The sequence below is a fragment of the Chlorella variabilis genome (genome assembly GCF_000147415.1).
Source record: "Chlorella variabilis unplaced genomic scaffold CHLNCscaffold_4, whole genome shotgun sequence".
In the NCBI taxonomy this organism is placed as follows: Eukaryota; Viridiplantae; Chlorophyta; class Trebouxiophyceae; order Chlorellales; family Chlorellaceae; genus Chlorella; species Chlorella variabilis.
The window spans coordinates 1,993,273-2,020,246 of record NW_005435084.1 but is presented as its reverse complement, the minus strand read 5'-3'; the positions used below and the strand labels follow the sequence as shown (position 1 = coordinate 2,020,246).

The 26,974-nt window shown below is 66.4% G+C and overlaps 6 protein-coding genes across 6 annotated transcripts in view; 2 read left to right on the top strand and 4 right to left on the bottom strand.

Moving 5' to 3' along the window:
- CHLNCDRAFT_142387 (hypothetical protein) overlaps positions 1-3,470 on the bottom strand; it is a gene marked incomplete at both ends in the record, with an annotated part of 4,392 nt that extends 922 nt beyond the window's left edge. Inside the window, 9 exons of the mRNA XM_005850123.1 lie at positions 278-419; positions 591-732; positions 888-1,139; positions 1,330-1,518; positions 1,753-1,835; positions 2,030-2,141; positions 2,351-2,809; positions 3,008-3,100; positions 3,357-3,470. Of these exons, the coding sequence (XP_005850185.1) occupies positions 278-419; positions 591-732; positions 888-1,139; positions 1,330-1,518; positions 1,753-1,835; positions 2,030-2,141; positions 2,351-2,809; positions 3,008-3,100; positions 3,357-3,470 (1,586 nt within the window). The remainder of the gene's footprint in view (positions 1-277; positions 420-590; positions 733-887; positions 1,140-1,329; positions 1,519-1,752; positions 1,836-2,029; positions 2,142-2,350; positions 2,810-3,007; positions 3,101-3,356) is intronic.
- Positions 3,471-3,874: 404 nt separating this feature from the next.
- Positions 3,875-4,524, bottom strand: CHLNCDRAFT_142386 (hypothetical protein; the record flags this gene model as incomplete). Its single annotated transcript, XM_005850122.1, has 3 exons — positions 3,875-4,011; positions 4,186-4,408; positions 4,516-4,524. The coding sequence occupies 3 exons, from the start codon at positions 4,522-4,524 to the stop codon at positions 3,875-3,877; spliced, it is 369 nt and encodes a 122-aa protein (XP_005850184.1).
- A 706-nt stretch (positions 4,525-5,230) lies between these two features.
- CHLNCDRAFT_142385 (hypothetical protein) lies at positions 5,231-9,116 on the bottom strand (the record flags this gene model as incomplete). Its single annotated transcript, XM_005850121.1, has 14 exons — positions 5,231-5,512; positions 5,597-5,704; positions 5,818-5,948; positions 6,092-6,217; positions 6,363-6,498; positions 6,612-6,763; positions 6,926-7,028; positions 7,224-7,349; positions 7,531-7,792; positions 7,914-8,055; positions 8,162-8,290; positions 8,458-8,613; positions 8,715-8,762; positions 9,053-9,116. 14 exons carry the CDS (start codon positions 9,114-9,116, stop codon positions 5,231-5,233), a joined length of 1,965 nt encoding a protein of 654 aa, XP_005850183.1.
- A 4,069-nt stretch (positions 9,117-13,185) lies between these two features.
- CHLNCDRAFT_16859 (hypothetical protein) lies at positions 13,186-14,950 on the top strand (the record flags this gene model as incomplete). Its single annotated transcript, XM_005850379.1, has 5 exons — positions 13,186-13,227; positions 13,428-13,958; positions 14,183-14,317; positions 14,506-14,635; positions 14,865-14,950. Coding segments are annotated over 5 exons (924 nt in total), but the record flags the coding sequence as incomplete, so codon positions are not given.
- Positions 14,951-15,554: 604 nt separating this feature from the next.
- Positions 15,555-25,162, bottom strand: CHLNCDRAFT_50782 (hypothetical protein; the record flags this gene model as incomplete). The annotated part of the gene is made up of 26 exons (XM_005850120.1): positions 15,555-15,806; positions 15,884-16,712; positions 16,821-16,956; positions 17,366-17,534; positions 17,720-18,255; positions 18,348-18,489; positions 18,624-18,698; positions 18,798-18,934; positions 19,088-19,163; positions 19,307-19,404; positions 19,500-19,598; positions 19,695-19,827; positions 19,955-20,047; positions 20,158-20,409; positions 20,535-20,669; positions 20,767-20,892; positions 21,034-21,359; positions 21,530-21,671; positions 21,844-21,976; positions 22,134-22,759; positions 22,853-23,063; positions 23,210-23,741; positions 23,834-24,220; positions 24,360-24,653; positions 24,730-24,838; positions 24,947-25,162. 26 exons carry the CDS (start codon positions 25,160-25,162, stop codon positions 15,555-15,557), a joined length of 6,264 nt encoding a protein of 2,087 aa, XP_005850182.1.
- A 1,133-nt stretch (positions 25,163-26,295) lies between these two features.
- The window catches only part of CHLNCDRAFT_142380 (hypothetical protein), a gene marked incomplete at both ends in the record, with an annotated part of 1,439 nt that continues 760 nt past the window's right edge, over positions 26,296-26,974 (top strand). Inside the window, one exon of the mRNA XM_005850378.1 lies at positions 26,296-26,968. Within this exon, the coding sequence (XP_005850440.1) occupies positions 26,296-26,968 (673 nt within the window). The remainder of the gene's footprint in view (positions 26,969-26,974) is intronic.

The window sequence follows — 26,974 nt, the reverse complement described above, 5'->3', positions numbered from 1 at the left end:
GTGGGGATGTGCCCTTTCAAACGTGTCGAGCTGTGCATGTGCACCGGGGTGCGGCGCAGGCGAGGTCTGAGCAGGGGCGGTGGCTGTGTGCAGCCTGTAGATCGCTGGGGCCATGGGTGGGGGCCTGCGAAGGATTAGCTGCAAAGACACGCACCCACCCCCCACCTACCACCCCCGCCTACCACCCCCCGCAGCTCAGCCGGCGGAGAGGAGCAGGAGCGGCAGCAGCTGCACCGCCACACCAGGCAGCCAGGCCAGAGCCAGGCAGGCGCCCCACCTGCCGCTGGGCCCCGCCACCTCTGCCGCCTGCGAGGCCACCGCCACGTACTCGCCCAGGAAGGCCGAGAACTTGCCGCCGCCGGCCGCCTCGCCCTTGTTCCCGCGCGCCACAGCCCACCCCGCGTCGCTGCTCTTGAAGGCTGCACACACACGCACGCCAGCAGGCCAGGGCCAGCAAACGGTGTCGGCGAAGCAGGCAGGGCAGGCCGCGCCCCCGCCAGCCCGCCACCCCGCGTGTTGCCCTGCACACACACACACTGCAAGCAGCCTCCCCCCCCCCCCCCCCCCACACACACACACAGCCCGCTCACCCGGGAACAGCTCCACCTCCTCGGGCCGCTTGGCCGCCAGCGGCGGCAGCGCGCCCGGCAGCGTGTCCAGCCCCGCGATGGGCACATCCACAATGCCCAGCTCCGCCTGCGCCTCGCTGCGAATGTCGTCCAGCTTCTTGGCCTGCGCGGCACGCGGGGAGGTGCGCGTGTGGGTGGGCGTGTGCGGGTGTGGGCGGGTGGGTGGGTGGTGGTAATAGGGGCACAGGAGAGCGGGGCGCAGGCTGGGGTGCAGGGGCCGGGGCAGGCGGGGCGCCACGCGGGCCCCAGCCTGCCCACGGCAGCCGCCACGCCGCCACGCGGCCAGAGCCACACCACGCCGCCGCGCACCGTGAACGTCTCTCTGCGCGCCACCCAGTGCTGCGCCCTCAGCTCCAGCAGGTCCTTCATCACAAAGCGGATGCGGGAGGCGTAGACCTTGGAGGCGTTGCTGAGGCGCTCCAGCTGGCGGAAGGCGGCATCCAGCCGCGCCTTGCCCTTGCTGCTCTTCTGCAGCTCCGCGCCCGCCGTGGACAGCAGCTCGCACACAGCCTGCGGCCGCGCAGGGGTCCGCGCAGTGGGGGGGGGTTGGAGACACGGCGGGCCAGGGCGGGGCGGGCTAGCGCACCGCGGGACGCCAGGCTGCTTCCTCCCTTTCCTCCTCCCCTCCACAAACACATCCTCCCCCGCTTCTTCAGCCCCGCAGCCGCCCTGCAGCCACCCCCCCCTGCCCGCCCCTCACCTCCACGCTGTCCTCCGGCGGGTCGTTGTCGGCGCCCCCCAGCAGGTCGGCCAGGATGAGCAGCATGATGCGATCGTTGACCTGCGCCTTGTTGAACAGCTCCGCGATGAGGCGGATGTTGCCCAGCAGGCGCTGCTTGGCGCGCCGCTCCGCGTCGGGCCGCTCCTCCGCCGGCAGGCTCTTCAGCTCCTGCGGCGCAGGCAGAGGGGGCACGCGGGGCGTGAGGCGAGGAGGGCCGCAAGGCACCAGGCATGAGCGCGGCGAGTAGCAGCTGCTGCGCTGAAGGGGCAGCGGGTCCCGTGCTGGAGCCTGCGTCAGCAGCCGCAGCCGCTGCCGCAGCCACGGTGCAGCGTGTGACCCGTGCCCTCGAGCTGGCGCCGCCAGCCCTGCCGCCTGCCGCGCCACCGGCCGCTGCCGCCGCACCTTGCGCGCCTCCTCTGTCGCCTCGTACTCCTCCTGGCACGTGTTGGCCAGCATCTTCTTGAACCCGGTGGGCTTGTCCTCACCTGCGCCCAGCCACAACATGGCGGCGGACACCTTGCCGGCAGCAGGGCGCGCCTCGCGTGCGGCCCCTGCAGGCAGCCCCTCGTGCAGGCCAGCCAGCCAGCCCTGCCAGCACTCCACGCAAGAGTGCAGGGTCGCGGTGCCCGCCGCCCTTGCTCTGGCCGCCTGCCCTGCCCAGCCCCTGCCGCCAGCGCACCGGGTGCATGGAACTCTGGCAGCGCGGCGTCCAGCTCGCGGCACAGGTCGGCATACATGGCCACAAAGGTGGGCTGCTGCACCGCGTTCTCAAACACCTGGCGGATGGTGCCCTGCACGCGGGAAGGGCAGGCGGGCAGGCAGGCAGGCAGGCAGGCAGGATGAGGCAGGATGGACTGCCAGGTGCGGCGTTGGCAGGTGGGTGGCTGCGGCGCAGCATATGCCTCCAAACCCCCTCCTGATGCCACCCAGGCTGCACGTCCCGAGCTCCCACCCACCCACCCACCCCCCGGGTCCCCGCCACCAAAAACATCCAGCGCACCTGCAGCACCTCGTAGCCGCTGACCATGGGGATGAGCTGGGACAGCAGGCGCTCAAACTTCTCGGGCGTGAGCTTGTTGAGGATGCCCTTGACCTTGCGCAGCGTCTGCTCCACGCCCTCGGTCGCCACGCCCGCGTGCCACGCCGTGCGCCCAATGTCAGTGGCCTTCTGGATCTTGGCTGCCTCGGCCCCGCCCGACGGCGGCGGCATGCCGGGCTGCTGGTCGGGGCGCCAGCCGGGCTGCTGCTGCTGCTGCTGCTGTTGCTGGCCGCCGGCGGCGGCGGGCGCGGGGGCGGGCCCCGGCGGCAGCGTAGTCCTCGACCGCCAGTCGCGCTCGTCGGCTTCGTCCGCCGCCACGCGCTGCAGCAGCTGCTGCTGCTGCTCGCGCCCCGGGTCGTCTGCCGCCAGCAAGATGTCGCTGTTTGAGTACTGCAGCTCCTGAGGCACCCGGTTGTACTTCTGCGGAACCAAGGCACGGGCAGGCAAGGGCAGGGCGGGGCTTGGTGGAGGCGTCGGGGACACCCACCTGCCGTGACGCATCGTGGCCAGCTGCAGCTGCCACCGACGCCATTTTGCTGGCCTGCACACAGAGGATACAGCTGCTGCAAGCGCCGCACTCGCTCGTTTGCTCGGCAGCAGTGGGGGGCAGTGTCGCACCTGCACAAACTTCATGAGGAAGTCTCGAGAGTAGCGGATGATCTCCCCAGGCGCCTTCTTCTTCCTCTCCTCCGGCGGGTTGGTGGACACAGTCTGCAGGGGGAAATCCCTCGGCTTGCTATGTCCCAAACCAGCAGGCACCGCCGCCGCCGCCCCTGGCAGCCCGCCTGTCCCCATGTAGCGGGCTAACGCGTGGCGCTTTGGCCACCTCCACATGCCCCTGCTCTTGCCAAGGGAAGCTACTTCCGCCGCCGCCATAACGCAAGCACGGCCCATCACCAAGCATGATCGCCATCACGGCCTGCGGGGCCAAATATGCGGCGGCAGCAGGCACCCCATGCCCCCGCACCTTGTTCTTCAATCCCACGCCCGCTCCCTTTGCGAACCCGGCGAACGGGTTGGCCCCGCCGGGCCGCAGGCTCAGAGGCCGCAGGCTTATGCTGTCTGCGTCCAGAGCCGCCATCATGTTTGCTGAATGCCCAAGCTAGGGGCGAGGCCCTCCCTGACATGCGGCAGGCTGCATGCACGCTGGCCACATGGACCCAGGCCTGGGCTGCAGACTCGCTCGACAACGCAGCGAGCAGCAGGCTCTGCGATAATGAGCATTTGCAATCGAGTGCAGCGAATGGCCGCACGGCGTGACCTCTGCCGCCTGGCAGCAACAGCGTTGTGCGGCGGCGGCAGGAAGTCGCTGAAGTTGGCGGCGGCGCGGCGTGGCTGGCGGCGGCGGCAAGGCTTGTGGAGGTGCTGTGTGAGCATCCCCGTCTCATCCCGCACATCCGTGCAGCTGGTAATCTTGCAGGTAATGGTTGCAACTAGGTAAGGGCAGCAGAGCCAGAACAACAGAGGCCCGGCAGCTCTCAGCCGTCACGTGCTGCCCTTCTTGCTGGCATCGGGCTGCACACCGAAAATCTCGTGGAACAGATCCTGGTTCTTCTGGTAGGCGCTGCCGAGGCCAAAGCCTGCCCCGACCCCAAGCGCAGTAGCGCGGGCGGTGGGCGCCCCTGCAGCACGATGTGGCAGGCATGAAGTTTTGTGGCAAGAGAAGATGAGCGCAATCAGCAGCACAGGGGTCGCCATTGGCAATGCCTCCCCATCAGCTGCAACGCCTCCCCAGCACCTGACGCAATGCCTCCCTGCCGCCCCGCAACCCCTCCCCAGCAGCTGCCAACACTCACTGAGGAGCAAGAAGCCCGCCACGCCCCCAGCTAGCGTGCCGTAGCACAGACGGCGCAGCATCAGGTCCAGCGCCTCATCCCAGCGGCGGTCTGTGAAGTGCTGCTTCACTTCGCCGCTGCTCGAGGACATGGCTGCCGCTGTCGCCACGCCCGCTGGCTGCTCTGCACGGCACTCGGTGCCCACGTCCTCCCCACGAGAACTCAGGCTGGACTGGTGCTCCACCTGCAGGTGTAGGAGGCAAGAGGTTTGCGTGATACACAGGTGTCGGCCACGCAGCTGCCGCCGCTGCCGTTCCTCAGGCACCAGCAGCATCAGTGCCGCTGCCCGACCAGCCACATTGCTTCCCGCTCGGATGTCCCCACTAGCATCAGGTTCCTGACTGCACACCTCTGAGCCGACCCTGTCCAGTGCAAAACAAACGCGCACTCTGTAGGCTGCACCCTTACCTCCTCTGGGATTGGATCACGCAGTTGCTGGTGCGAGGGTGGTCAAGCGCTGCGAAGACCCCCTGGGCCAGTCAAGCGAGAGGCACAGCAACACAGTGCCCCTGCACACCCCAGGCCTTGCTCCTGTGAGTGCTCTGAAACTCGTGGCGATTGGATGTGAGGGGCTAATGCAGTGTCTGACCAGCGCCAGGTGATGACGGGGCGGGCGCCAAGACCAGCCGCCCCCGCACCACGCTGGTAGCATGAACCCTTCGCTCATTTACAGTACGCATACAATAAACCAACTCCCTAGCACCCTAATGGAAACAAAAAAAAAGTTCTGATAGCCTACGCTGGATTGATCTGACCTGCCCTGTTGAAGACCGAATGTGCACAGGGATGCGGTGAACTGATTCGGGTGGTTATTGGCACACATGCAAAACGTGTGTGGAGCTGCAACTGTGCAGGCATTGGATACAGATGGGGAACCGATTGTGGAAGAATCATTTGTTGCCCTCGCTTGTATGTTGAGTTGATGGCACTCCGTCAAGGCTGCTGCTGGTAATCTCGGTCAGTGTAGGGTGGCGGCTGCGTTGCAGCCGTGGCCCCCTAGGCCCAGCTACTTGTCTTCCTCACGGCACACCCCCTCCGACGCGAGATCTGCCATGAGCATGAGCTGGGAAGAGTCCAGGTTTGTGTTGGCGAAGACGAACTGGGGCCCAGAGGCCAGCGCCTTGAGCGTGGCGTAGTCGATCTCGCCCGCACCAACCACCACCATCTTGATGCCGCGCGCCTTGGCGGCATCCGCGGCCTCAAACGTGGGCTGCGGGTCTGTGGGCTTGCCATCTGTGATCAGAACGATGGTGCGGCTGGCCTGTGTGTCCTCCTCCAGCAGCACGCCCTGGGACAAGGAGGCGAGCAGGCAGGGCAACCATGAAGGCGACAGGCGAGCAGCATGTGATTGGAAACAACACACTTGACTCACCTGGCAGGTGGTGATGGCCTGGGCCATCCACGTGCCATGGGCATCGGGAGTCGTGTTGACCACCATGGAGACAAAGCTGTTGTTGGCCGCCACCTCGGCGCCCGTGGCCTGCACGGGGGGAGGGGGCATGTACAGTTGGCAGGGAAGTGCACAGTGGTGGGACAACAAAAAAGCAGCGCTGAAAATGGCAAGGCGCGCCAGCGACCCCGCCCCGCCCTCACATGGCCAATCTTTTCCACGTCGTTGGAGAACCAGAAGACGTCAAAGACGGCTGCCGGGTCGTTCAAACTGTACATTATGGAGCGCGCCGACGCCACCACGTCGTTCCAGCCATCCACATTGGTCAGGGATTCTGCGGGCACAGCGGCAGAGCGATCGAGGCCGGTGATCGGCTGCTAAACAGTGCGGTAGGCAGGTTGGAGCCAGATCGGATTGCATAAATGCCCAGGGGAGGCGTGGAAAGAGAGGAGTGAGGCTCACAGCGGCTCAACTCACTGGAGCCATCCAGCAGGAAGCAGACGTTGGCGGAGCAGTCCTGGATGACGACGGGCGGGGTGATGGGCGGCGTGTTCACGTTGCACGCGCCCTCGCTGTCGCTGATGCATATGGTGGCGGTAGGGCCTGCAGGGCAGATGCAAGGTGGTGCATGTGGTGTGCTGCGGGGGGCGAAGCAACAGTGCTGGCTAGTTGGGTGCCTGCCGGCATTCTGCTGCAATCGGTGTTCTCTCGGTGAGAGCTGGGCTGCCTCAGCGCGCAGGCCACGCACCAGACCACCACGGGATGGCCGGCTGCTGCACGCGGATGAAGAGGTACACGCTGGCCTCCGCCTTGGCCAGCACCTCCACCTGCACCTCTGGGGTGGCCGTCAGCGTGTACTCCACCACCACCTTGGTCTGTGGGGCCTGCAGGTGGCAGCAGGCAGGGGAGCAGCAGCGCTGTAGGAAAAGCCAAGCTCCCTTGTGCTGCTGACGTGTGGCCCCAACCCACACCCTGTCATGCTCTGCGTGCGTCACACCTGCAGCCTCCTGCGGCCGCCCTCCTGCGTCACGGACACAACGTTGATCTGGATGTTGTCGGTGGTGTAGCCGGGGGGCAGGTTGAGGGACGCCAGGATGGCCTGCTTCAGCTGCTCCTGCTTCACAGGGTCGGTCTGCAGCCCGGACAGCTCTGCAGGTGGGAAGGCAGCACGCGCCTGGTCACAGTCAGGGCATGAGAACAGTGACATGCAGGGTGGGGCCAGTACCCTGCCAAGAGATGGCCACGCTGGCATGGCCAAGCTGTTGGTTGGGCCGCCCCACGTTGCACCGCAGGCCGGCAGCAGCAACCCACCCTCGCCGCCGGTCATGGTGAGGGTGTTGGCCACGCTGCCGCTGGCGCCGCTGCCCGACACGGCGGCAGTGCTGCTGTCCAGCGTGGAGGGCGGCTTGGGGGACTCGGTAGGTGGAGGGGGCGGGGATGGGCTGGGCTGGTCGGCAGGTGGAGGGGGCGGGGTGGCGCCAGGTTGCTCGGGAAGAGGAGGCGTGCTGCTTGGCTGGTCGGCAGGGGGAGAGCTGCCACTTGGCTGGTCGGCAGGGGGAGAGCTGCCGCTTGGCTGGTCGGCAGGGGGAGAGACGCCAGTTGCAGGCACCTCCAGCGAGCACAGCGACTCTGAGTAGCGGGAAGACTGGCCCTCATACTTGGCAGCAATCTCCGCGGCGGTCAGGGCGCGGCTGTGCACTTCAATGGCGCCGATGCTGCCGCTCAGCCAGCCCAGCTGCAGCAGGGGCGGGGCAGAGCGCAGGAGGCAGGTGGATGGGACGTGCAAGCGCAACGCCTGAGCCAAAGCACCTCATCACAGTACAACGCAGCTGGGGTTGCACCGCACAGTGCATCCGTCGGCCCTTGTCCCCTGGGCCGCACCCAGGCAGCCACCCCGCCAACCCCCACCCACCCACCGGCCCGCTGAGCGCCGCGGGGTCGATGCCAGTGGCGTTGCTGCCAGGCTCCACCAGCCTGCTGTAGTCCACGCCCAGCGCCAGCACCTCGGCGCCATAGTCGTTCACCACGTAGGCGGCGGTGGCAGTGCCGGCCGGCTGTGCGTCCCTGTAAAACTCCAGGGCCGGCCCGCTCTTCACCACTGCCAGCTGCACCCAGCAATCCTTGAGCGAGTCGGCGGTGTAGGTGGGCTGGGCGGTGAAGCCCTTGATAGGAATGGAGCTGCGGGCGGGGGGATGGAGGCATCATGCATGGCAGCTCGGAGCGGGGTCGAGCGCAGCCTGGGGTAAAGTAATTGCTGAGGCCGAGGGGGAAGCCAGGAGGACATCATGCACAGCCTCACCCCTGGGCTGTCTGGTCCTCAAAACCAGCCACGCGCCAGGTGGCAGAGGCGCGGGGGTCGCCCAGCTCATCCGCCCCTGCCACTTGCAGCAGCACGGGGTTGGCACCGGCGTCCAGCTGGCCGGGCTTGTACCACACCAACGCTGCAGTAGGGAGGGCGGGCATGGTAAGCGCAGGTGCTGCAGCAGAAGGCTGCCACGGGGGCAGGTGCAGGCAGCTCCAGGAGCCACGAGCCAGGCCAGGACCCACCGCTGAACTCGTCGCCCCAGGCGCCATCTCTGACACCCACGGGCTTGCCGTCGCCGTAAGACCCCGCCTCGGCAGTGCCCTCGGGTGGGGAACTGAACACCACTGCGCCGCCATAAGCCTGGTCGTAGCCTGCAGGGCAGGATGCAGCACAGCATGGGTCGGCAGGAGCCAGCTTTGAGCTGGCTCCAGGTTGCATGTGCATGATGTGCGAGTGATGGCAGTGCCGTAAATGGTTGGTGGTGGTGGGCTGTGCAGGCTCCCTCACGCCCTGCCCAGCGAATTAGCCAGCCACGCACCCGCATTGTGCAGCTGGATAGTCATGGCTGGGTCATCAGGATTGCCCCAGGCCGCATCCCCCTCGCTGTTCTCAAGCGAGGTGAGGCCGGGGCCCACATCAGAAGTGGCGGCATCCAGGGCCAGCACTACAGATGGCTCGGCCAGCAGCTGACGCCCTGCACTGGTCAGCAGACGCAGAGGAGGGTGGGCAGGACTGGCGTGGGTGCTTGGGGACCTCCGACAGCTGGAGACAGGCACGGTCACCGTCGGCACACACCGTCGGGCCCATGAACCGATGCCACCTCTGCTACGGGCAATGGCCGGCCTGCAGGAGCCACAGGGACAGCCAAAATTTGACAAGCTGCCTTGTGGAAGTTGGTAGCTCCCTGATCAGTGCACAAGGAACCTGTGCACCGCAAAGTTGGGAACACAGTTCCATATGCTGGCGGGACGCTGGCAGCCAGGCCAGCCCCGCTGGTCGCGGCCCCACTGTGAGGCATTTTTCACAGCATTCCAAATGCCGCCTCATGCGGGGGTGGTGCGGGCCCAAATATGGGAGAACGGTCTCACGCGGCCCCAGCAGGCAGCGAAATGATCGCGCGGGGTGCCACTCACCCGCCACCAAGCCGGCGGCTAGGGCCAGGAGCGCGATCAGGGACCAAGTACTGCGGCCCTGCATTCCCGCTGCGCTGGTGAGAATGGGGGCGACGCCGGTCGGTTCACCAGACTGCGCTAAGCCAGCGCGGGACGGGCGGCTGTGGAAGTGATGGAAATCAGCGCGATCAGTGCGGTGGGAATTAGCCTTCTTGGAGCTGAAAGCCGCTGGTCTGCCGCCAACGCGGTCAGGATGCAAAGCCCAGCATGGCTCAGCGTGCCTCGCAGTGCGCCGCAGCCGCATGACACAAGGCGGAGGCCGCCCCACTCCCGCTTCCCTGACAGTGCCTGGGCCTCCGAAAATCCATTTGATCATGTATCATCTGCTGGAAGCTGAAGAGTGCTGTCAGGATTAGGGGATTTGGAGTTCTCCACAGAGCGGCGGAGGAAGCACTTCGTCAGGCCTGGAAGGGATGCAGACCAAGGCCACCGCCAGGCCAGCGGCGGAGGCTGCGGGAAACACGGGCCAGCAGAAGCGACACGGCATGCGAGGTGCAGCGACTGGCCGCCCAGCAGCGGGGCAGCGGCAAGCGGTGACATCGGCTGGACCCGCGGGGGCGGGGGCGGCGGCAGGGAAAGGCGGCGGAACAAGTGCAGCGATCCTGGCTGGCCTGTCACAACATTTTGTCTTGGTATTGAGGGGCTATAGCCAGCCAGGAGACTTGAGCCACATGCGCTTGAAGTACAAATTTCCTTACCCGCGTCTGTCCTTCTTCCCTCCTTGTCTGAGTGGCAGAGGGGCCATGTCTGTTGGAGTGGATTGCTGATCGTGGCCTGGCGGCTTGCACTATTTGAACACCAGACTCCTTGCAGCGCGAGCAGCCTCTGCTTGCCGGTTCTGAAACCAGCGTGAACTGCCCGCTGCGATCAGGGCGAACGAGATGGAATGGCCGAGCAGGAGCGGAAGTAAAGGGGGCGTTGCCATGGGTGGCGGCGGCACCGAGCCAACGGTGCCGTCCTACTCCCCGGGCTCCAACCCTTTTGCCGACCGCCCCACCTCCCGCACGCCCGTCGGCATCCAGCTGGCAGCCAGCAACGTCAGGACCGATAAAACAAGCACGGGCAGTGGGGCTTCTGGTTCAAAGGTGCATTGTGGGCGGCTCAGTTGCGCGCTGCTGTGCGGTGGGTAGATGGCATGCGGAGGCTGCCATGCGAGCATCCGGGGCAGGGGAGCTGTCCAGGTGCATTCCACCATCACTTGGTGTCGCGCGTCCTGTGCAGACCCCCAGCCCTGCAACGTCGCCAAGCGAGCTGGACCTGGCGGCAAAACTAGCTCTGAAGTCTCCAGGTGAGCTTCTATTCGGCTTCAACTTACAGATTACCCCATGACACGCACCGCCATATCCATGCACCATCCCACTTCTGTGTCCATCCATTGCCACCCCCTGCAGCCGTGGCGAGCGCAAAGAAGTGGCTGCTGGGGCAGGCCATGTCTCCGGCAGGTGCCAAGATTGCGGCGGTGACCCGGCTCCAAGCAGACGTGGCCTCTCCTCGCCCTGCTGGCAGCGCAGAAGCGGCGGCCACGGCGGGGCCGCTACCCAGCCACAGCAAACTGCTGCAGCACACACCGCGGACGTCTGTTTCCCTCATCTCCGACCCGTCCCCAGCCTCCCAGTTCCCTCGCTCATTCCCGGTGGCTGTGGATGGCAACACAACAGTGCTGGTGAGGAGTTAACGGCAAGTGCATTCTGGACACATCATGATGCACTCCCTGTACAACATTGCCAGGACACCTACCAAAACTGGTTTTGGCTCCCCACATTGCAGGCTGCGGCCACGCCCGAGGGCGGGCTGGCTTCCTGGCTGCGCATGAGCAGCCATCTGAGCAAGCCGCCAGGGCAGCCCCAGCGGCAGCTGGCCAGCCCAGCAGGCAGCGACAAGGGCGAGGGCGGTGTCGGCACTCGCGTCCAGCTGGATTTTGCTGTTGTGCAGCCCAAGGCAGGAGCTGGGGAGCCAGCGACACAGGCGTCGCCCATGCCTGCCTCGCCACACCCAGGGCAGGCATCTCGTGTTGGTGGCAGCGCTGCCACTGCGGCTGGGCAGGCAGGCGCGCCCCAGCCCTGGCCCACACCGCCCACATCGCCTGCGCTGAACAGGCGCAAGCCTGCGGCAGCACCAGCCGCTGCAGCCCCCGTCAGCCCGAGCACCAGCAGCCGCGGGTTTGTGCAGCGCGCCCTGCTGGCCCTGTGCATGCAGGCATGCCTGCTGGCAGCGCCGGTGGCGCTCCATGCCATGGCTCCCCATCTTGCCCAGCGCTATGGACTTGGGGATGCAGCAGCCCAGCTCAGGGGTGAGTGCTCATGTTCTTGTGCCGCTACCTGCCTGGCTGATCTTGACGCCAAGCAGACCTGGCCTGGCCTGCTAGTCTGCTGCTACAATCAATGACGAATGGTCGTTTGCCTTGCAGGCCACCTGTTTCACACCGCAACACGTGTTCGCCAGCTTGCCAACAGTGCAGCCCAACAGGCCAGGCTGCAGGACGTGCGCCTGCGGGCCTGGAGCATGTACCAAGCGCCGCTGGCAGCAGCCCGGCGGCTGCTGGATGCAGCTGCAAGCCACTCAGCTAACCCGGAGCAATCGGCGCAGCCAGCGGCCAAAGCAGCGCCCTCCCCCCCGGTGGTGCACCTGACCAAGCCCTCAGCATCAACGCCGCAGACTGTTCCAGCTGCAGCCAGGCGGCAAGCGCTCAAGGCTGCGCCCGCTGTTCCCATCAAGCCTCTGGCGGCAAAGCAGCAGCCAGCACTCAAGCCCACTGCTGCTCCCGGTGAGCCTTCTTCCAAACCTCCACGACTCGCCGCCTTCCCAGCGTCCAAGCCCGCTGCATCGCCCATCCGCATTACATCTGCACCCCATGACGCGGCAGCCTCTTCCAGCCTCATCCAGAAGCTGAAAACCGCGCTGACCAAGACCACAACTGCATCAGCCCCTCCCCCAAGCAGCCGGACGGCAATTCTGGGTGCCCACCTCGTGGCAAGCTGGCACCAGCTCCTCACCCGCCTGCCAGGTGGCCCAGCCCAGCTGTCAGCAGCAGCGGCAGCGGTGGCCAAGCAGCCAGCAATGCAGCTTGCCCCAGCCTGGCCTCCTGCCGCTGTGGCTGCTACCGTTGTGGCTGCATTGGCCACCACAGCTGGCCTATCGTTTGGGGCCTATCTGTTCTTCCGTAACGGAGCTTCAGAGGTGGCAGTGTCTGGCCCCTCCACGACCCATGCTGTTGGTGGCAGGTGTGTGACGGGCTATAGCATCCTAATTGTTGTTTGCCCATTCTGTTGGCGGGAGCATGATTGATGACTTGCTTTGTGAGTGCAGGGCACGCCGGCGGCAGCCGAGTATGGCGATTGTTGCCGAAGCAGTAGCTGACCTACCATCTGTGGCGGCCCCCCGCCAACGGCGCCAGAGTACCCTCAGCGCAGCGGGTAAGCTGGGCGCAGCTAGTGCTGCCTTCTGACAGCAAACAGCAAGTAGCTGCCTGGCTCAATCTGCACCTGCCCGATCTGCAGGTGCTACAGCCGCTGCCCCGACTCCCAGGACGTCCACTCGGGCCCGGCCAGGGCCCGCTGACACCCCCAACCCGACCCCCACCACCAGACGGCGGTCAGCTCGGTTTGCTGCTTGACTTGCACCTCGTGACGTGCTGCCCCGGTCTGCGCAGGTCCCGTGCTCCCATACCGCCAGCGTTGGTTGTAGTGCCTGCTGGTAGACGTTTTACTCTATATTGCTTACTGACTCTGCGCAACTGAATCTGCTGAAGATTGTTCGATTGGTGTAACCTGTTGACTTGTCGCGAGGCTGCACTGCGCTCATCTCGGCGCTTCCTAGCTGGCGGCGGCGCTGGCGGCCGTGCAGAAAGCCATCTCATCGGCCCCATGCGGTAGCAGGTTACTCTCGCCTGGCCAGCAGAGCCCAGACCTGCAGGTTTGCTCCCTGCTCCCCGCATGCACCTCACCCCAGCAGCGAGTTGTGGAAGGTGCACCACGGCGGTCGGTGCTCGCCTGGCAATCACGGCTCGTGCCCTGGGTCGTCATCACAGCAGCGCAGGGCGTGGCAGCAGCATGCTAGACAAGAATCCACCCGAGCTGGTGCCACAGGAGGCGGCGGCGTGGGAATGGTTTCGCAGCTTGGGAAGCCCCAAGTACTGGGTGAGCGCTGCGCGCTGCAGAGTACGCCATGCATTGCCAGGCCGCCGCCGCCGCCGCTGCCGCCGCCGCTGCCGCCGCCGCCGCCGCCGCTTGTTTGTAGCAGTGCCCGGAGCCCAGCCCATGCGTTAGCACAGCTGGTCGCTGCTGCATGCCCACGGCATGCTCCCCTTTGCCGCCGTGCCCCTGCTGGATGGTGACAGGTGGCGCCCATGGTTGACCAGAGCGAGCTGGCGTTCCGGCAGCTGACGCGGCGGCACGGCGCCACGGGCGCCTACACCCCCATGCTGCACGCCCGCCTCTTCCTGGAGACGCCCTCCTACCGGGCCGAGCACTTCACCACCACCCAGCAGGACCGCCCGCTGCTGGCCCAGTTCTGCGCCAACGACCCAGACATCCTGCTGTCCGCCGCCCGCCTGGTGGCGCCGCACGTCGACGGCGTGGACCTCAACCTGGGCTGCCCCCAGCGCATCGCCAAGCGCGGCAAGTACGGCTCCTTTTTGATGGACGACCTGCCGCTGGTGGAGCGGCTGGTGCGCCAGCTGGCCGCCAACCTGGCGGTGCCCGTCACCGTCAAGATCCGCCGCTTTGACTGCGTCCAGCGCACGGTGCAGTATGCGCAGATGCTGGAGCGAGCGGGGGCCAGCCTGCTGGCCATACACGGGCGCACGCGGGAGCAGAAGCGGGCCAGCGAGGTGCGGGCCGAGGTGGAGTACATACGGGCGGTGAAGCAGGTGAGGGGGGCGGGGGTGGGGGTGGGTGGTGGTGTGGGGCAGCGGTGATGAGGGGCAGCGGTGGCTTGGTCGAGGAGACCTGAGGCTGGTGGGTTGGGGGGGAGCCGCGGGAAAGGTGCCGGCCAGGTAGGTTGGAGGCCTCTGAGCTCTGGCCAGCTGGCAACAGTCGCCTGCTCTGCCTCGCCTCGCCTCCAACCGCCCCTCCTCCCCCCCCCCTCCCGCAGGGGCTGCGCATCCCTGTCCTGGGCAACGGCAACATCCGCACGCTGGCGGACTGCGAGGCGCTGATGGCGGCCACCGGGGTGGACGGCGTGATGAGCGCCGAGTCGCTGCTGGCAGACCCGGCGCTCTTCTCGCAGGTGGGCTGGGAGGGAGCGCCCGGTGGGGCACCCGAGAGCAGGACGTGTGGCCTGGAAGACGGCGGGTGGGTGGGGGCTGGCGGAGGGCGTGGCGGAGGGCGGCGATGCATCACCCGCCTGCTCGCCGGCTGCTCTCGGCCGCTAAACACCCCGCCACCTGCCCCGCGCCCGTGCTGCTGCGCCTGCAGCGCCGCCTGCAGCCCGGCGGCGCGTTTGGCCACCTGGATGGCTGCCACCTGCTTCTGGAGTACTGCGACATGGTGGAGCTGCACCCCACCCCCTGGCGCATGGTCAAGGGGCACGCCTTCCAGCTGCTGGGTGCGCCTGTGGGCTTGGGTGTGTGTGTGTGTGTGCAGTGTGGGGGAGGTGGGGCTTGGCCCGCATGTCTCGGCGTGCATGCTGGCCTGGAGGCGGGGAGGCAGCCGACAAGCAGCGGCGCAGGCCAGCGCTGCGCCGGTGTTGCTGTCGCCCATCCCGCAGCTGCGCTGTGGTGCCCACCCCCCCACCCGACCCGTCCCCCGCCCCGTGCGCGCCTGCGCGCCTGCAGGCCCCTGGCTGACCGAGTTCACCGACCTGCGGGAGCAGCTCAACCACGCTCAGGACTGGGACATGGAGCAGCTGCGGGGCCTGGTGTTTGAGGTGCTGGCGCGCATCGAGGCCACGGGGCGCACGCACCCGGTGCCGGCGCTGTCTGCGCGCGCGCTGGCGCGCATGCAGGCGGAGGCCGGCAAGCAGGCGGCCATCGAGGAGCAACAGCGGGAGCAGGAGGCGCTGCAGCGGCTGGGGGGCGGCGACGTAGAGGCCCAGGGGGCGGCAGCGGCATCAGCGGCAGGCCAGGGAGCCGTGGAGCAGCAGGCAGAATGCGCGGAGGCGGCGGAAGCACCGCAAGCGGCTGTTGTGGGTGCCTGAGGATCAGCTCGGGTTTATTTACATTTCATTTGGGTCAGGTACTACATACAACTGCTGTCAAAGTTTAAGTAATCAAGGCTGCATGTTAGGCAGGGCAAGCAGGCAGGGGGAACAAGTGGGTGATTGAGAATGTACAACAACAACTGCAACTTGGGGCAAGACAAGGCAAGGCGCTTGGGGAAGCTGGCATGTCTGTGCCCGGCAGGTTATTGCCTCCTTCAGGCAGGATAGTATGCTGTTGTTTGATAGCGCAAGTGGGGAGTTTTGAAACAGAACAATTGATTGAGTTTCGGCTGGCCTGGATGTGTCGCGACCGTCGTGCGAGGGCTCAGCTCAGCACCATGCTGCGGGTGCGCCTGTGGTGCGGCCGCGCCGGCTCTGGTGCAGGCGCATCCGGCTCCACGACTGCCACCAGCGCGGTTGCAGGTGCCCAGCAGGCGAGGATGCGCTCGGCCTGCGCAGCGCCAGCAGCAGGCTCCTCCTCTTCGTTGGCGTCGCTGTCGGATGAGGCGTCATAGCTGCCGCAGGAGGAGTGGCGGGGGAGGGCGGGGAAGGCGGAGGGTGCATCCTGTTCCTGGGCCTGCAGCAAGCACAGGAAGCGGCGCGGGCCTCCAGTGAGCATGCCAGCCAGTGAGCCAGGCGGGCGCCGCAAAGCACCCCCCAAAGAAGCCAGGCAGGCTGCGCCGCGCCCCTGCCGCGCCCGCCACTTGCCTGCTTGAGCAGCTGCTGGGTGAGCAGGTGGGCGGCGCGCTCCTGCTGCAGCGCCTCCTCCGCCTGCTGCGCGCACCGCTCGGCGTGGAACACCGCCGCCTCCCGGCGCTTCAGCTGCTCGCCCAGACGGTCCACCTGCTCCCACGCATTGTCCAGCGAGTCCTGGCAGTCCACCAGCTCAATCTCGCTGTCCAGCGCCTTCTGCCGCCAGTGCACCGCCTGCTCGTGCGCCGTGGCCAGGGAAACGGTCTCGCGGAAGGCGGCCAGGGCGGCGGCAGAGGCAATGCTGCCGCCGCAGCAGGTGCACGGCTCATCGCGGTTCTCCTCTATCTCGACGATGGCGTGGTGCGCACCCTCCACCAGCCGGGCATACTGCTGCCTGACGCCGCCCAGGCCCTCCGCCACGCGCGCGCACCGGCGCTGAGCGCGCTTGCACTCCTGCTGGGAGGCGGCCAGCCGGTCGGCCAGGGCGCTGTCGCGGTTGCGCGCCAGCTGCCCAATCACCGCCTCCCGCTCCTCCAGCTGCCGCTGCAGGCGGGAGTGGTGCGCCGTCGCCGCCTCCTTCGTCGCCTGCAGCTCGGCGGCAGAGGCCTCCAGCGCCGCCACCGCCTCCTGCAGCCGCGCTGACAGGTCCTCCTGCCGGCTGTTGGAGAAGGTGGGGAAGGTGATGAGGAAGGAGGGGGCAACATCCTCGGGATGGCAGAGAGCGGCGGCGATGCCGCGGCGGAGGCTCCTTCGCGCGCTCCACTGCAGCGCCCGCACTCCCTCAAACAGCCTGGAGGGGAGCATGAGGCGGGCTGTTGATGGGGGCAAGGAAGGGCAAGTCGTCGCATATGACGCCGCGTTTTGTCGCCTGCAGACCGCCCAGGGGCCATGTAGTCACCTGCAGACGGCTGTGAAGGCGCTGGGGAAGGCCTCCTGGCCCGGAACGGAGGGCATGATGACCGAGTGGATGGTTGGCGTGGTGCCTTCACTGGGGCTGTAACCACGTGAAATGGCCGGGGCTGGTCGTTTTGACTCTGCAAACCACGTTGGGAATGGACGGCGGGAGCGGAGCGCGATGTGAAAACGATGTGTACCGCGCCGAAGTACACAACTCAGCAGCCATATCCACTGAAACCTCGATTTGGCACAGAAACACACAGAGGATGGGTACACGCCCAGCAAGGAAAATTTGGTGGCGCCAGGACCAAGATGCTGTGGTTGTGGGCCGCCCGCCTGTCGCCGTTGGGCGCTGGCGCCCGCCGTGACGACGTCGTGCTGGGGTGGCACGGCATCGGCAGCAGCAGAGCGGGGTGGCAGGTCTCGTGCTTGTTCATCTGTTGTCCTTTGCGCGCACCGGAGTGTCCCATAGCTGTGGGCTGTCTCGCTGCGCTGACGTGTCTGCATCACACCATGAGAATGCGGGCGCCCAGCATTGCGACTCACTTTTACAATCGCATGGGCAACATTTCCGATTGGCGGTCCTAGAAACGATGCGGGACACAAACCCCACCAAACGTGGCAACGTCTGGTCAACCAGTGTCGCCGCAGCTGCAGTACCAATCAGGTCTCCTCCTCCAACGAGTCGCTCAGCCGCATTCGCGCGCCGGGTGGGCTGCAGCCGCCCGCAGGGCGCCCAGGTGGCAGCAGGCCAGGCGGACGCCCGCTGTCGCTGCGCAGTGCTGTGCGCTGGCGGAAGCTGGTCGAGGGAGAGGTGAGGGGGCTGCCTCGCCAGCCTGACCCCATGTCACCGCCCCCACTGCACGCTGTGGGCTGCTGGCTATCGGCCGTCGCACGCACTGCCTCCAGCACGGCCACCTGCTGCGCCGCCAGCTGCTGCAGGCCCTGGAGCAGCCGCTGCTGCGCCTCTGACAGCATGCCCTGCAGCTGCAGCAGCGACACAGAAGCGTCTGCCGCGCCGCGCTGCTCGGTCTCTGTCCTCATGGCGCGCGCGAGCCGCTGGCCGTTGCTGGTCTCGCCACCACCCGCATGGACAATCTCCTGCGTTGGGCAGGCTTTTGAGCCAGAACCGGGTGCCAGGATGCCAGCAGCGGCAGCAGCGGTGACGGAGACAGAGCTGCTGGCGGGGCCAGCTGTGCCACGGTGTGCAGAGATGCGAAAGTCGCTGGCATGCTGCATGGTATCGGGCGTGGTGGGAAGCGAGTGTGGCGCTGCTGCCCTGCCGTCGTGAGGCGGCGGCTGCTCCAGCTTGTGGTTGTGCTGCCCACTGTGCCGCCTGCTGCCATCGCCCGAGTGCCGCTCCTGCTCCGGCGGCTGCACCAGCAGCTCCTCGTCCCCAAACCGCAGCATTACATAGTGCGCCACCTTGCCCAGGTCTGCATGCACGCAGGGCACTCCACAACGTGCTGGGTCTTAACGGAGGCCCTGTGCATGGTCGATCAGGAGCAGCAAGATCGGCAGGGCTCACCAGGCACGGGCGGTTTGACGGGCTTCTGGGCGAGGCTGGGCTGCCGCTTGAGACCCAGGCTGCTCATCAGGCGGGCTGCGCCTCTGGGCTGTGTGCGCGAGGCTTCAATGTCGCTCTCCTGCTCCTCCTCCAGCATATAAGCCTGCCTCCCCAGATGCGGAAGGGGTATTTATTAGCACCCTCATCTTCCAATGTGTGGGAGCGATGATGGCAGTGGTAGCGGCATGCGGCTCGGCATCACAAGCATGACCTGGCATTCCGCTGTCGCTGGCGCACCTGCAGGATGGTCCTGAGCTCCTCCTCCTGCACCCCCCGTCCGTCCACCACGAGCGTCTTGGGCCGCACCTTGTCCTGCAGGCAGGTCAGTGCAGATGAGCAGGGTACAGCAAGCGAGCAGGCACCCTGCCGACTGTCGTCTTCTCGTGCACCACCTGCAGACCCACTCCACACCTTCAGCAGCGCCTCGCCCTCGCCCGCCACGCCATCATCACTGACGTCGGCCACGCCGCGCTCGCTGTCCTGCCACCAGCGCAGCAGCTTGGACAGCTCCACGTCGCTGATGCGGTCCTGGCTGAAGCGGCTGGTGGCTGCAGGGTGGTTGGGGCAGGAGGGCAGGTGGGGAGCCCTCCACTGGGCGAGGGTAAGAGCATACACATGTGTGCGTGTGTGTATCACGGCAAACAGATGCGGGGTCCTCCTCACACGCACGCAGGCTGTGTTCCCCTGACACCCCAGCTCACCGGAATGGTAGGCGTGCCGCAGCATCTGCGCCACCTCTGTGTGCAGGCCCGTGGTGTCTGTGGTGCGCTCCTTGACCTGCGCCGCACCAACCCAAGTGCGGCCTGGTGGGGGCAGGCTGCTGCCCCGAGCCGCCACCTGCCGATGCTGCCCACTTTGGAGGTGTTGGGCCCAGTGCTCCAGGCCTGTCAGTGCCGGGCAGGGGCAGGAGCCCAGCCCACCTGGCCAAAGGCATCCACACAGATTGCCAGCAGGAAGTTGAGCAGCACCAGGAAGACCAGGATCTCAAACGCCCAGAAGAATGCCGCCCCCGCAACCGCTGCACGGCGGCGGAACACAGGTCAAGCAGCAGCTCTGGAGCTGGGAGATGCCCACGCCACCCAGGAAGGCAGGCAGGCACCCACCCACACACACCTTGCAGCCCACTCAAGGCTTGCAGGTCGGAGTTGACCGACGTGTCGCCCAGCAGCAGGGCAAAGCAGGTGTTGACAGAGCCGCCAAACGAGCTGAAGCCTGCGCCGCTGGAAGGACGGGAGTGAGCGAGGGCGGGGCTGCTGGTCGCGGCACGATGCCCGCCGATTGAGAGCCAGCCCCGGCCCACACGATCACCTGCGATTGAGTTGCCGAAAATGAGGTGCGCAAGCATCGCGTAGCCGATGAAGACCAGGCCAAACACGAGCCCAAAGTGCAGCAGGTCGGGGCCGGCGTGCGCCAGGGAGCGGGTCACCACACCCAGCCGGGGCTGCAGTGGGCCAAGGGGCAAGCGAACGGTGTGCCGTCACCCGTCCAGCGCCCCAGCAGACGCTGCACACGAGGGAGCAGCGGCCCATGCACTGCATGGGTGCGGCACATCCCAGGGGCCACCGCACCTGGAAGTCCAGCAGCTGGAGCAGGCGTGCGATGAGCATGAGGAGGTTGATGCCGGTCAGCGCCGCATACCACGCCAGCTTGTCCGACAGGCCCTGCATCCAGGCAGAGCTGGTGCGAGTTGGATGAGGGCCTGGCAGCAGTCGGGGAAGGTGCCAAATGCTGCAGCTGCACAGCCCACCCACCCATCCGCCTGCCCTCCTACCTGCAGCCTGCTGAAGGCTGCGTGCATCTCCTGCAGGCCCGCGCCGCCGTCTGCCAGCGCCAGCAAGGCTGCGTCTGCCCCCAGGTCGGCATACACGTTGAAGCGCAGGCCGATGGTGAATGGCAGGGCGTGGCGCCAGACGAGCACCCACCACATCGTGACGCACGCCACCAGCAGGCCGGTGCTGGCGCAGTCCATGGCATGCCAGCCGCTGGTGAAGTAGGACAGCGGGTTGCCAGTCGCGCGCGCCACCTGGACGGCAGCAGCTGGCGGGGACCGCATCAAGCAAATGTTGTGTGCAAGGAGGTGGTTCCGTGTGGGAAACCTGTGGTTCACATGTGTCACACTCGCAACCCGGCATGTCCCGCCGCACCCACCCGGTACATGCCCCGCAGCTCGCTGCCTGCCATGACGGCCACGCAGAGCGTCAGCGCCACCTCCAGCACCAGGCGGAGGGCGTCCAGGCGGGTGGCATACAGCTCCACGCGCAGGGTCTGGATCTTCTGGGTGACCTGCAGCAGCAAAGCACATGTGCCAGGCCAGCGCTGGGGGCGGAGCAAGCCCTGCCATGGGCGCCCCGCACCACAGACCGCCCCCACAGCTGCCCACCTGCACCGAGCCACCCTTAACAAACTCGAAGGACACGATGGCGGATGAGAAGAGGCGCAGCTGGGCGTTGTAGGTGACCACCTGCGCCAGCAGGCGCTGCGTGCGGCTGTCCAGGAACAGGCCCTCCTGCAAGCATGTGGGCGCGGGGGCTGGGGACAGTCAGGCCTGCACCGGTGGCCTGGACTAGCAGGCAGCACGTGGGCATGGGGGCATGGGTGCATGGCGCACTGCCAGGCGGGCGCCAGGCGGGCAGGCGTCCGGCCCCACCTGGATGAAGGACAGCCAGGCGAGGGCGCTGTGGGCATCCAGGTTGATGTCGAACAGCATCGGGAAGCCCTCCCCAAACTGGTTCAGGGAGGAGGCGTGGAAGCCGTAGGGCAGGCTGCGGGGGCTGTACAGCTCGGCGCAGTAGGGCGGCGGGTTGGTGACCTGGGGCGCCACGCCGGGCGAGCCCTCCACCTCGACGTTGTAGGTCGGCTGCGGCAGCAGGGAGCAGTTGTAGCGGGCGGTCACACCGCCCAGGAGGTCGGGGTTGTACAGGGAGGTGCCCATTTTGAACACAGGGTCCACGCCATAGGGCTCGCTGTCCAGGCCTGCACACACGCACAGAGGCAGGCACACGCACGCCATCAGGGCATGGGGCGCGGTGTGAGCTCTCTGGTGCCGCTTCCCCCAGCCCAGGCCCGGGCGCCACTCGAGGGACGCGAGGCCAGGCAGCTGCGTCATGAGCCCAGGGTGGCAGCCCACACCCAGGCCGCCTCACCCCTCTTGCACCCGCCGCCAATGGCGGCAAAGCGGGCGTTGGAGCAGGCGGATGGCAGGCCGCGCTGGTTGAACAGCAGCAGGCCGGCGATGACTCGGTTGCTGGTGCCGATGTACCGCTCTCGGGAGGTGTCAATCACGATCTGGAGGACAGCAAGCCAGGCCAGCCCACAGTGATGCACAGCAGAATGCACAGCAGACTGCATGTGCTGCTGCAGGATGAAATGCAACTATACGACAGCAGCACATGCTGCAGGAAGCAAGGAAGGCTCGGGTACCAGGCACCCCAGCTGCTCAGCCCCTTCCGCCACTCACATCCGGGTTCTGGTCGATGCTGAAGCTGTACTCTGTTGTGGTGCTGGTGGTGCAAGGTACTGACGCCAGCACAGCTGCCTTGGTGGCCACCAGGGTCTGCAGCCGCACTCGACGGTACAGCTCCAGCGCTTGGCTGCAGCACAGGCAGCACAGGGCGCCAGCGCAGCAAGGCGCCAGCCACGGTTTGTTCAAAAGACTAGTCGGCACTGAGGCAGGCCTGCAGCACAAGGCTGCTGAAAGCAACATGCTGGGAATGTGCGCTGAAGTGCGGAGCAGGCACCATCCACCACCTGGAGGACAGCAGTGCCTGCTGCAGCGCCTGCGCAATCCCCCTTGTCTGGTCCTTGGCAGACTGCTCCAGCTGGGCCTGTGCAGCCAGTTGCTGCTGCTGCAGGCTCTGCAGGTTGGCCAGTGCCTGCATCTGAGCGGCGGCCGCCGCCGCCGCCGCCGTCTGCTTGCCCAGCACCTCGCCCAGCAGGTCCTGGATGGCCACCTGGCCGCTCACAATCTGCTCCTGCCCTGCAGCTACCAGCGCCTGCAGGCTGGTATCCTGCGCGGCGGCGGCGGCATCCCCCACCGCCGTCTGTAATGCCTGCACCTGCTGTTGCAGCGCCTCCTGGCTGTCTTGCAGCGTGCTCACCGCATCCAGCACCGTTTGCAGCATGGCGTCGGGGCCCTGCTGCAGGCGACGCCTGTAGCCGCCGCTGCGCCCGCTGCTGCTGCCGGCATCACCGCCTCCAGTGTCAAATTGCTGTGCCTCCTCGTCCCTCTGAAAGTAATCAAGGTCCAAGCTGTCCATTCCCTCCCAATCCCCGACGCTTTCAACGCTTGCCAGGCCTGCCGCAGCCCTCATGGCCAGGAAATCAGGGTCACTCCGCGCGCTGCCAACCTTCAGGCATGCATCACACTGGCACACCTGCAGGGCAGGTCGTGCAAGCCGGGGACACTGCCTTATCGCTGCTCCCTTCCCCATTCACGCCGCATCGGCACTCGCCGCAACGCGCCTCACCTGGCCTGCTCCGCATGCCGGGTAGCACTCGCAGATGGAGCCACAGATGTTCTGCGTGTCGCACAGATCGCCACAGGCATCGCTGGTGGGCAGCAGCGGATCGCTGGCAGCGCAGGCGTACACAACTTGCAGTTCGCCGCTGGCGTCAGGAGCGCTGCTGTTGGTGCATGGCACGAGCAATGCGCACTGCCCGATGTACTGTGGCATGCGGCTGCAGAAGGAAGACAACCAGTCTGGCAGTTGAGTGAGTGTCGCAAGCGGCAGGCGGTTGGGCCGGCATCCCTACGTCGATAGCATGCCACAAGCTGCCGCAGCGACTGCACAGGGTCATGGAGGGGCAGGCCGGATGGCGCGCACCTGGCGAGGTTGCATGTGGCGTAGGCGGCGCTGCCGCCAGCCCAGGTAGTGTAGTCGTAGGGCAGCTCGCTGCCAGGCTGAGTGAGGTTGAGCGCCTGCTGCACTTCCGGCAGCCCCTGCACCACAGCCTCAGCATCCTCCAGCTCCTGCATGCGCGCCTCGGCTCGCGCTACCAGCACCGCCGCCGTCACGCCCGGAGCGCTGATCATGCGGCTGGCCAGCGCTGACTTGGCGGGCGCAGGCGCAGCCCACGGGTCCGCATAGAAAGCTGCCAGGATGCGGGGCGTGGCTGTTGCTGGCTGCGAGGCGTTCTGCCCCCGGCTGGCGTCAACAACAGCATACAGCTCTGGCGTCTGCACCTGCAGCTGCGCCAGACCCGCAATCAGCGCTTCCTCTGAGGCTGCGCTTGCTGCCGGCAGGCGTGCCGTCAGCAGGCTGATCAGGCTGTCCAGCTGCTCGCCGCCTGCGAGCTGCGTGAGGTTTGCAAGCATGTCGCACAGCTCGAGAGAGGGTGCGATGGAGGCATCCGCGTCTGCAAGCAGGGACGGAGAGAGGTGGTCAGCAGCTAGTCGGTGGAAGGTTGAACACTCGATGGCCCCACAGGGACACACTTCTGGCATGCACCTGCATGGTAGAAGGGCAGCTTTGGGCAGGAGGTGGCAGCAAGCGACAGTTCCGCCAGTGCATGGTCCAGCTGCTCCTGCAGGTACGCCTGCTCTGCCGCATAGCCCTCGGCATCCAGCGCCCCGCTGCTCAGCAGGGCCTCCGCCTCTGCCAGCTGTGTGGCATACTGCTGCACCAGGGTGGCATTCAACAGTGCCTGCACTCCCACGCTTCCCTGCTCCACCACCTCCTCCAGCTCCTGCCACTCGATGGCGCGCTGCGCGGCGGCCGCCCCCAGCGCAATGGCCACCTTGGCGACCTGCGCCTGCTGCTCCAGCAGCTGCACGCTGCGCACGCTGCCCACCACCTTGGAAAAGATGTCGCGCTTGAGCACCAGCGCCCACTCGCCTGCAGCCAGGCAGTCAGGGGCGTTGTCAGCATGGGGAAATGGAGGCAGAAATGCCAGCCCAATCCTGCCTGGCGTTCCTTATGTGGAAGCATGCATGCATGCCAGCCAAAGCAGGCATGGCCGCGCCTCCCATCGCACCATCTGGCACGTCGGGCACCACGATGCTGGTGCTGCCCGCCAGCTGCTCAAACGCGTGGTCCTTCTCCCAGTAGCAGCCGCTGCTGTCCCCCGCCGGGCACAGGTTCCAGCTGGCCTGCCGCTGCAGCTCGGTGGCTGGGATGGAGCCGGCGGGGTGGGTGAAGTCGTAGCGAAGGTCGATCTGGACAGCGGTCAGGTTCTGGATGTCCTCCAGCCGCCCGCAGTCGGCGCGACAGCCAAACCGTCCATACTGGGCATGCTCAAAAGGGCTCTCGCACACGCCGTCGCCGCACACTGCGAGCGCAGGTGCTGGGAGCAAGTTCTCAAGGCAGGCAAGCGGCGAGCGGCATGTGCCCACAAAGATGCGCACCTGGGTCGCGCCACACCATTGTCAGCAGAGCTCTGAGCCAGTCGTAGACATCATCCACAGAGCGGATGGCGCCCTCGGGCAGCAAGCCTCCTGCCAGCGTGCTGTGGACCTGTGGAGGCAGGGAGAGCAGGTGCTTGTCGGGGTTATGCTTGTCGGGGTTATGAGCAGCCACCACGCCATGGGCCGGCAGCAGTGTGAGTCACATCCTGCGGTCAACACTAGCCTGGTAGCTGCTGCCGGAGCTGCGCTGCAGGAAGAGCACGCCCAGCAGGAGCGCGATGAAGGACAGGAAGGCCAGCAGGCGGCTGTAGTTGAGGTTTCGCAGCCGCCACTTGCGATAACGCCGCTCCAGCTCGCTCAGCACCGTGCTGGCGGCGGTGGAGGCGGGCGCCCTCGCGGCCGCCGCTGCACCCGCCACTGGCCTCGTAGCCATGCCCGCCCAGCTGCTCTAGGCGCGACTACAGGGTGTTGCAGGCCTCAGGGCGCAAGACCAAGGCACAGCGCGCAACAGATGAGGGGCCACCGTTGCAGAGGGTGGCAAAGCGGGGCTCCAAGGCCAAATTGAGTGTCGGTATGCACAGGCGCAATGCACAAACGGCCCAGAACGGGGCTTTGCCGACGTGCTGCGTCGTGCTGTGGGGTGGCTGACTGTAGCCGCACCCGGTTCCTGGGAGCGGGCTTGTTCGAGTGAGAATGCTTACAGGACCTGCTCTTCCACGGCTAAAGTACACAGTCAAGCGAAGTGGAAAGCGGCTCATGATGCAAGGCTGACAAGCCTCAGAATAGGGAATAGCCTCATAGCGATCAATCATAAGGTAACCAGGAAGCGGGAAAACGCAAGGCAGGGAGCCGGCTCAGGCTCCTGCTACAACTCTCCCCCCCTTAAAAGAGAGGCACACCTGCCTCTTCAAAGAACGAAGAGAACAGAGGGGAACAGAGGATGCGGAAACAAAGAGGAAAACAAAAACAGAAAACTGGGGGAATGGAGGAGGAAAGACAGGTGGGGTAATGCAAGGAAAAGAGGTGGTAGCGAGAGCGGGGGGCTCTGCTGCCCGAGGCATCCAGGTGCCAGGCTGCAGAACACCTCTCGCCAGAGCCAAATTACCGGCATATACACCACACTGTTAAAACTCACAGCAGGGGCGCGGTCACGGCAGAAGTTTGTAGAGTTCACGGTAGCGCCGGGTATCGCCAGTGGCAGCGATGCACCAGTGCCGCAGCTCGGCTTCAGTATGCCAGCTATCTTGCCGATCCGCGTCCCGCCATTTCACCAGTACCGTCTTGTCACGTCCTCGAGCAACAAAATGCAACACTTGCTCAAACTCAGGCTCCTCTGAGCTCAGTTCCAACTCCAGGGCTGGAGTGTCGGCCGTCTGCCGAGCAGGGAACTCTGCGCTGCCGTCAATGTAAGGGCGCAAGCGCGACACGTTGATCTTCGGTCTGTTCCTGGATGACTTCGAGTCCGGGCTGGTGCAACAGGCTGCGGCCGCGGCTCTGCCTCGCTGGCAGAGCGGGGAGTGCGTGCCGCCATTATTTTACGCTGATGACCAGGCCTTGCTGGCCACCATGCCGGCAGGCCTGCGTTTCCAGCTTGGTTACCTTGAGAGCTACTGTGCCGCCTGGGGCCTGACGGTTAACACCAAAAAGACCCAGGTGGTAGTGTACACCACTGGCGGGGCTGCTGCCACGGAGGAGCGGTTCCGCTACGGCGGCAATGAGGTGGAAACCGTCCCCACCTTCAGATACCTCGGCGTGCACCTGCACTGCCGGCAGGCCTTTGCCTCGGCGGCATCGTATCGGGCGGAGGCTGGGCGGCGCGCGATGCACCTGCTGCGTCGCCGCCTGGCCGAGAATGGGTTGCAGGACCCCCTGCTCAGCATGCGTGCGTTCAAGTCTTACGTCCTGCCGACGTTGTCGTACGGGGCAGAGATCTGGGCGCCGCAGCTGATTCTGCAGGGCAGGACGGCATGCGAGCGGGTACAGCTGGAGTACCTGCGAGGGCTGCTGGGTGTGCGGGACAGCACCCCAGCCCTCATTGTGCTGGCAGAGACGGGGCAGCTGCCGCTGCCCGCCTACTGGACCTTGCAGGTTGCACGCTTTGTGAGCAACCTGCAGGCTATGGGCGGCGAGCGGGTCGCCCGTCTTGCCATGCTGGATAGCGTTGCGCTGGCTGCCGACACGGACACAGGGCTGCCACTGGCCCGGCAGCCCTGGGCAGCGCAGGTTAGCCGCGTTCTCGGTGGGA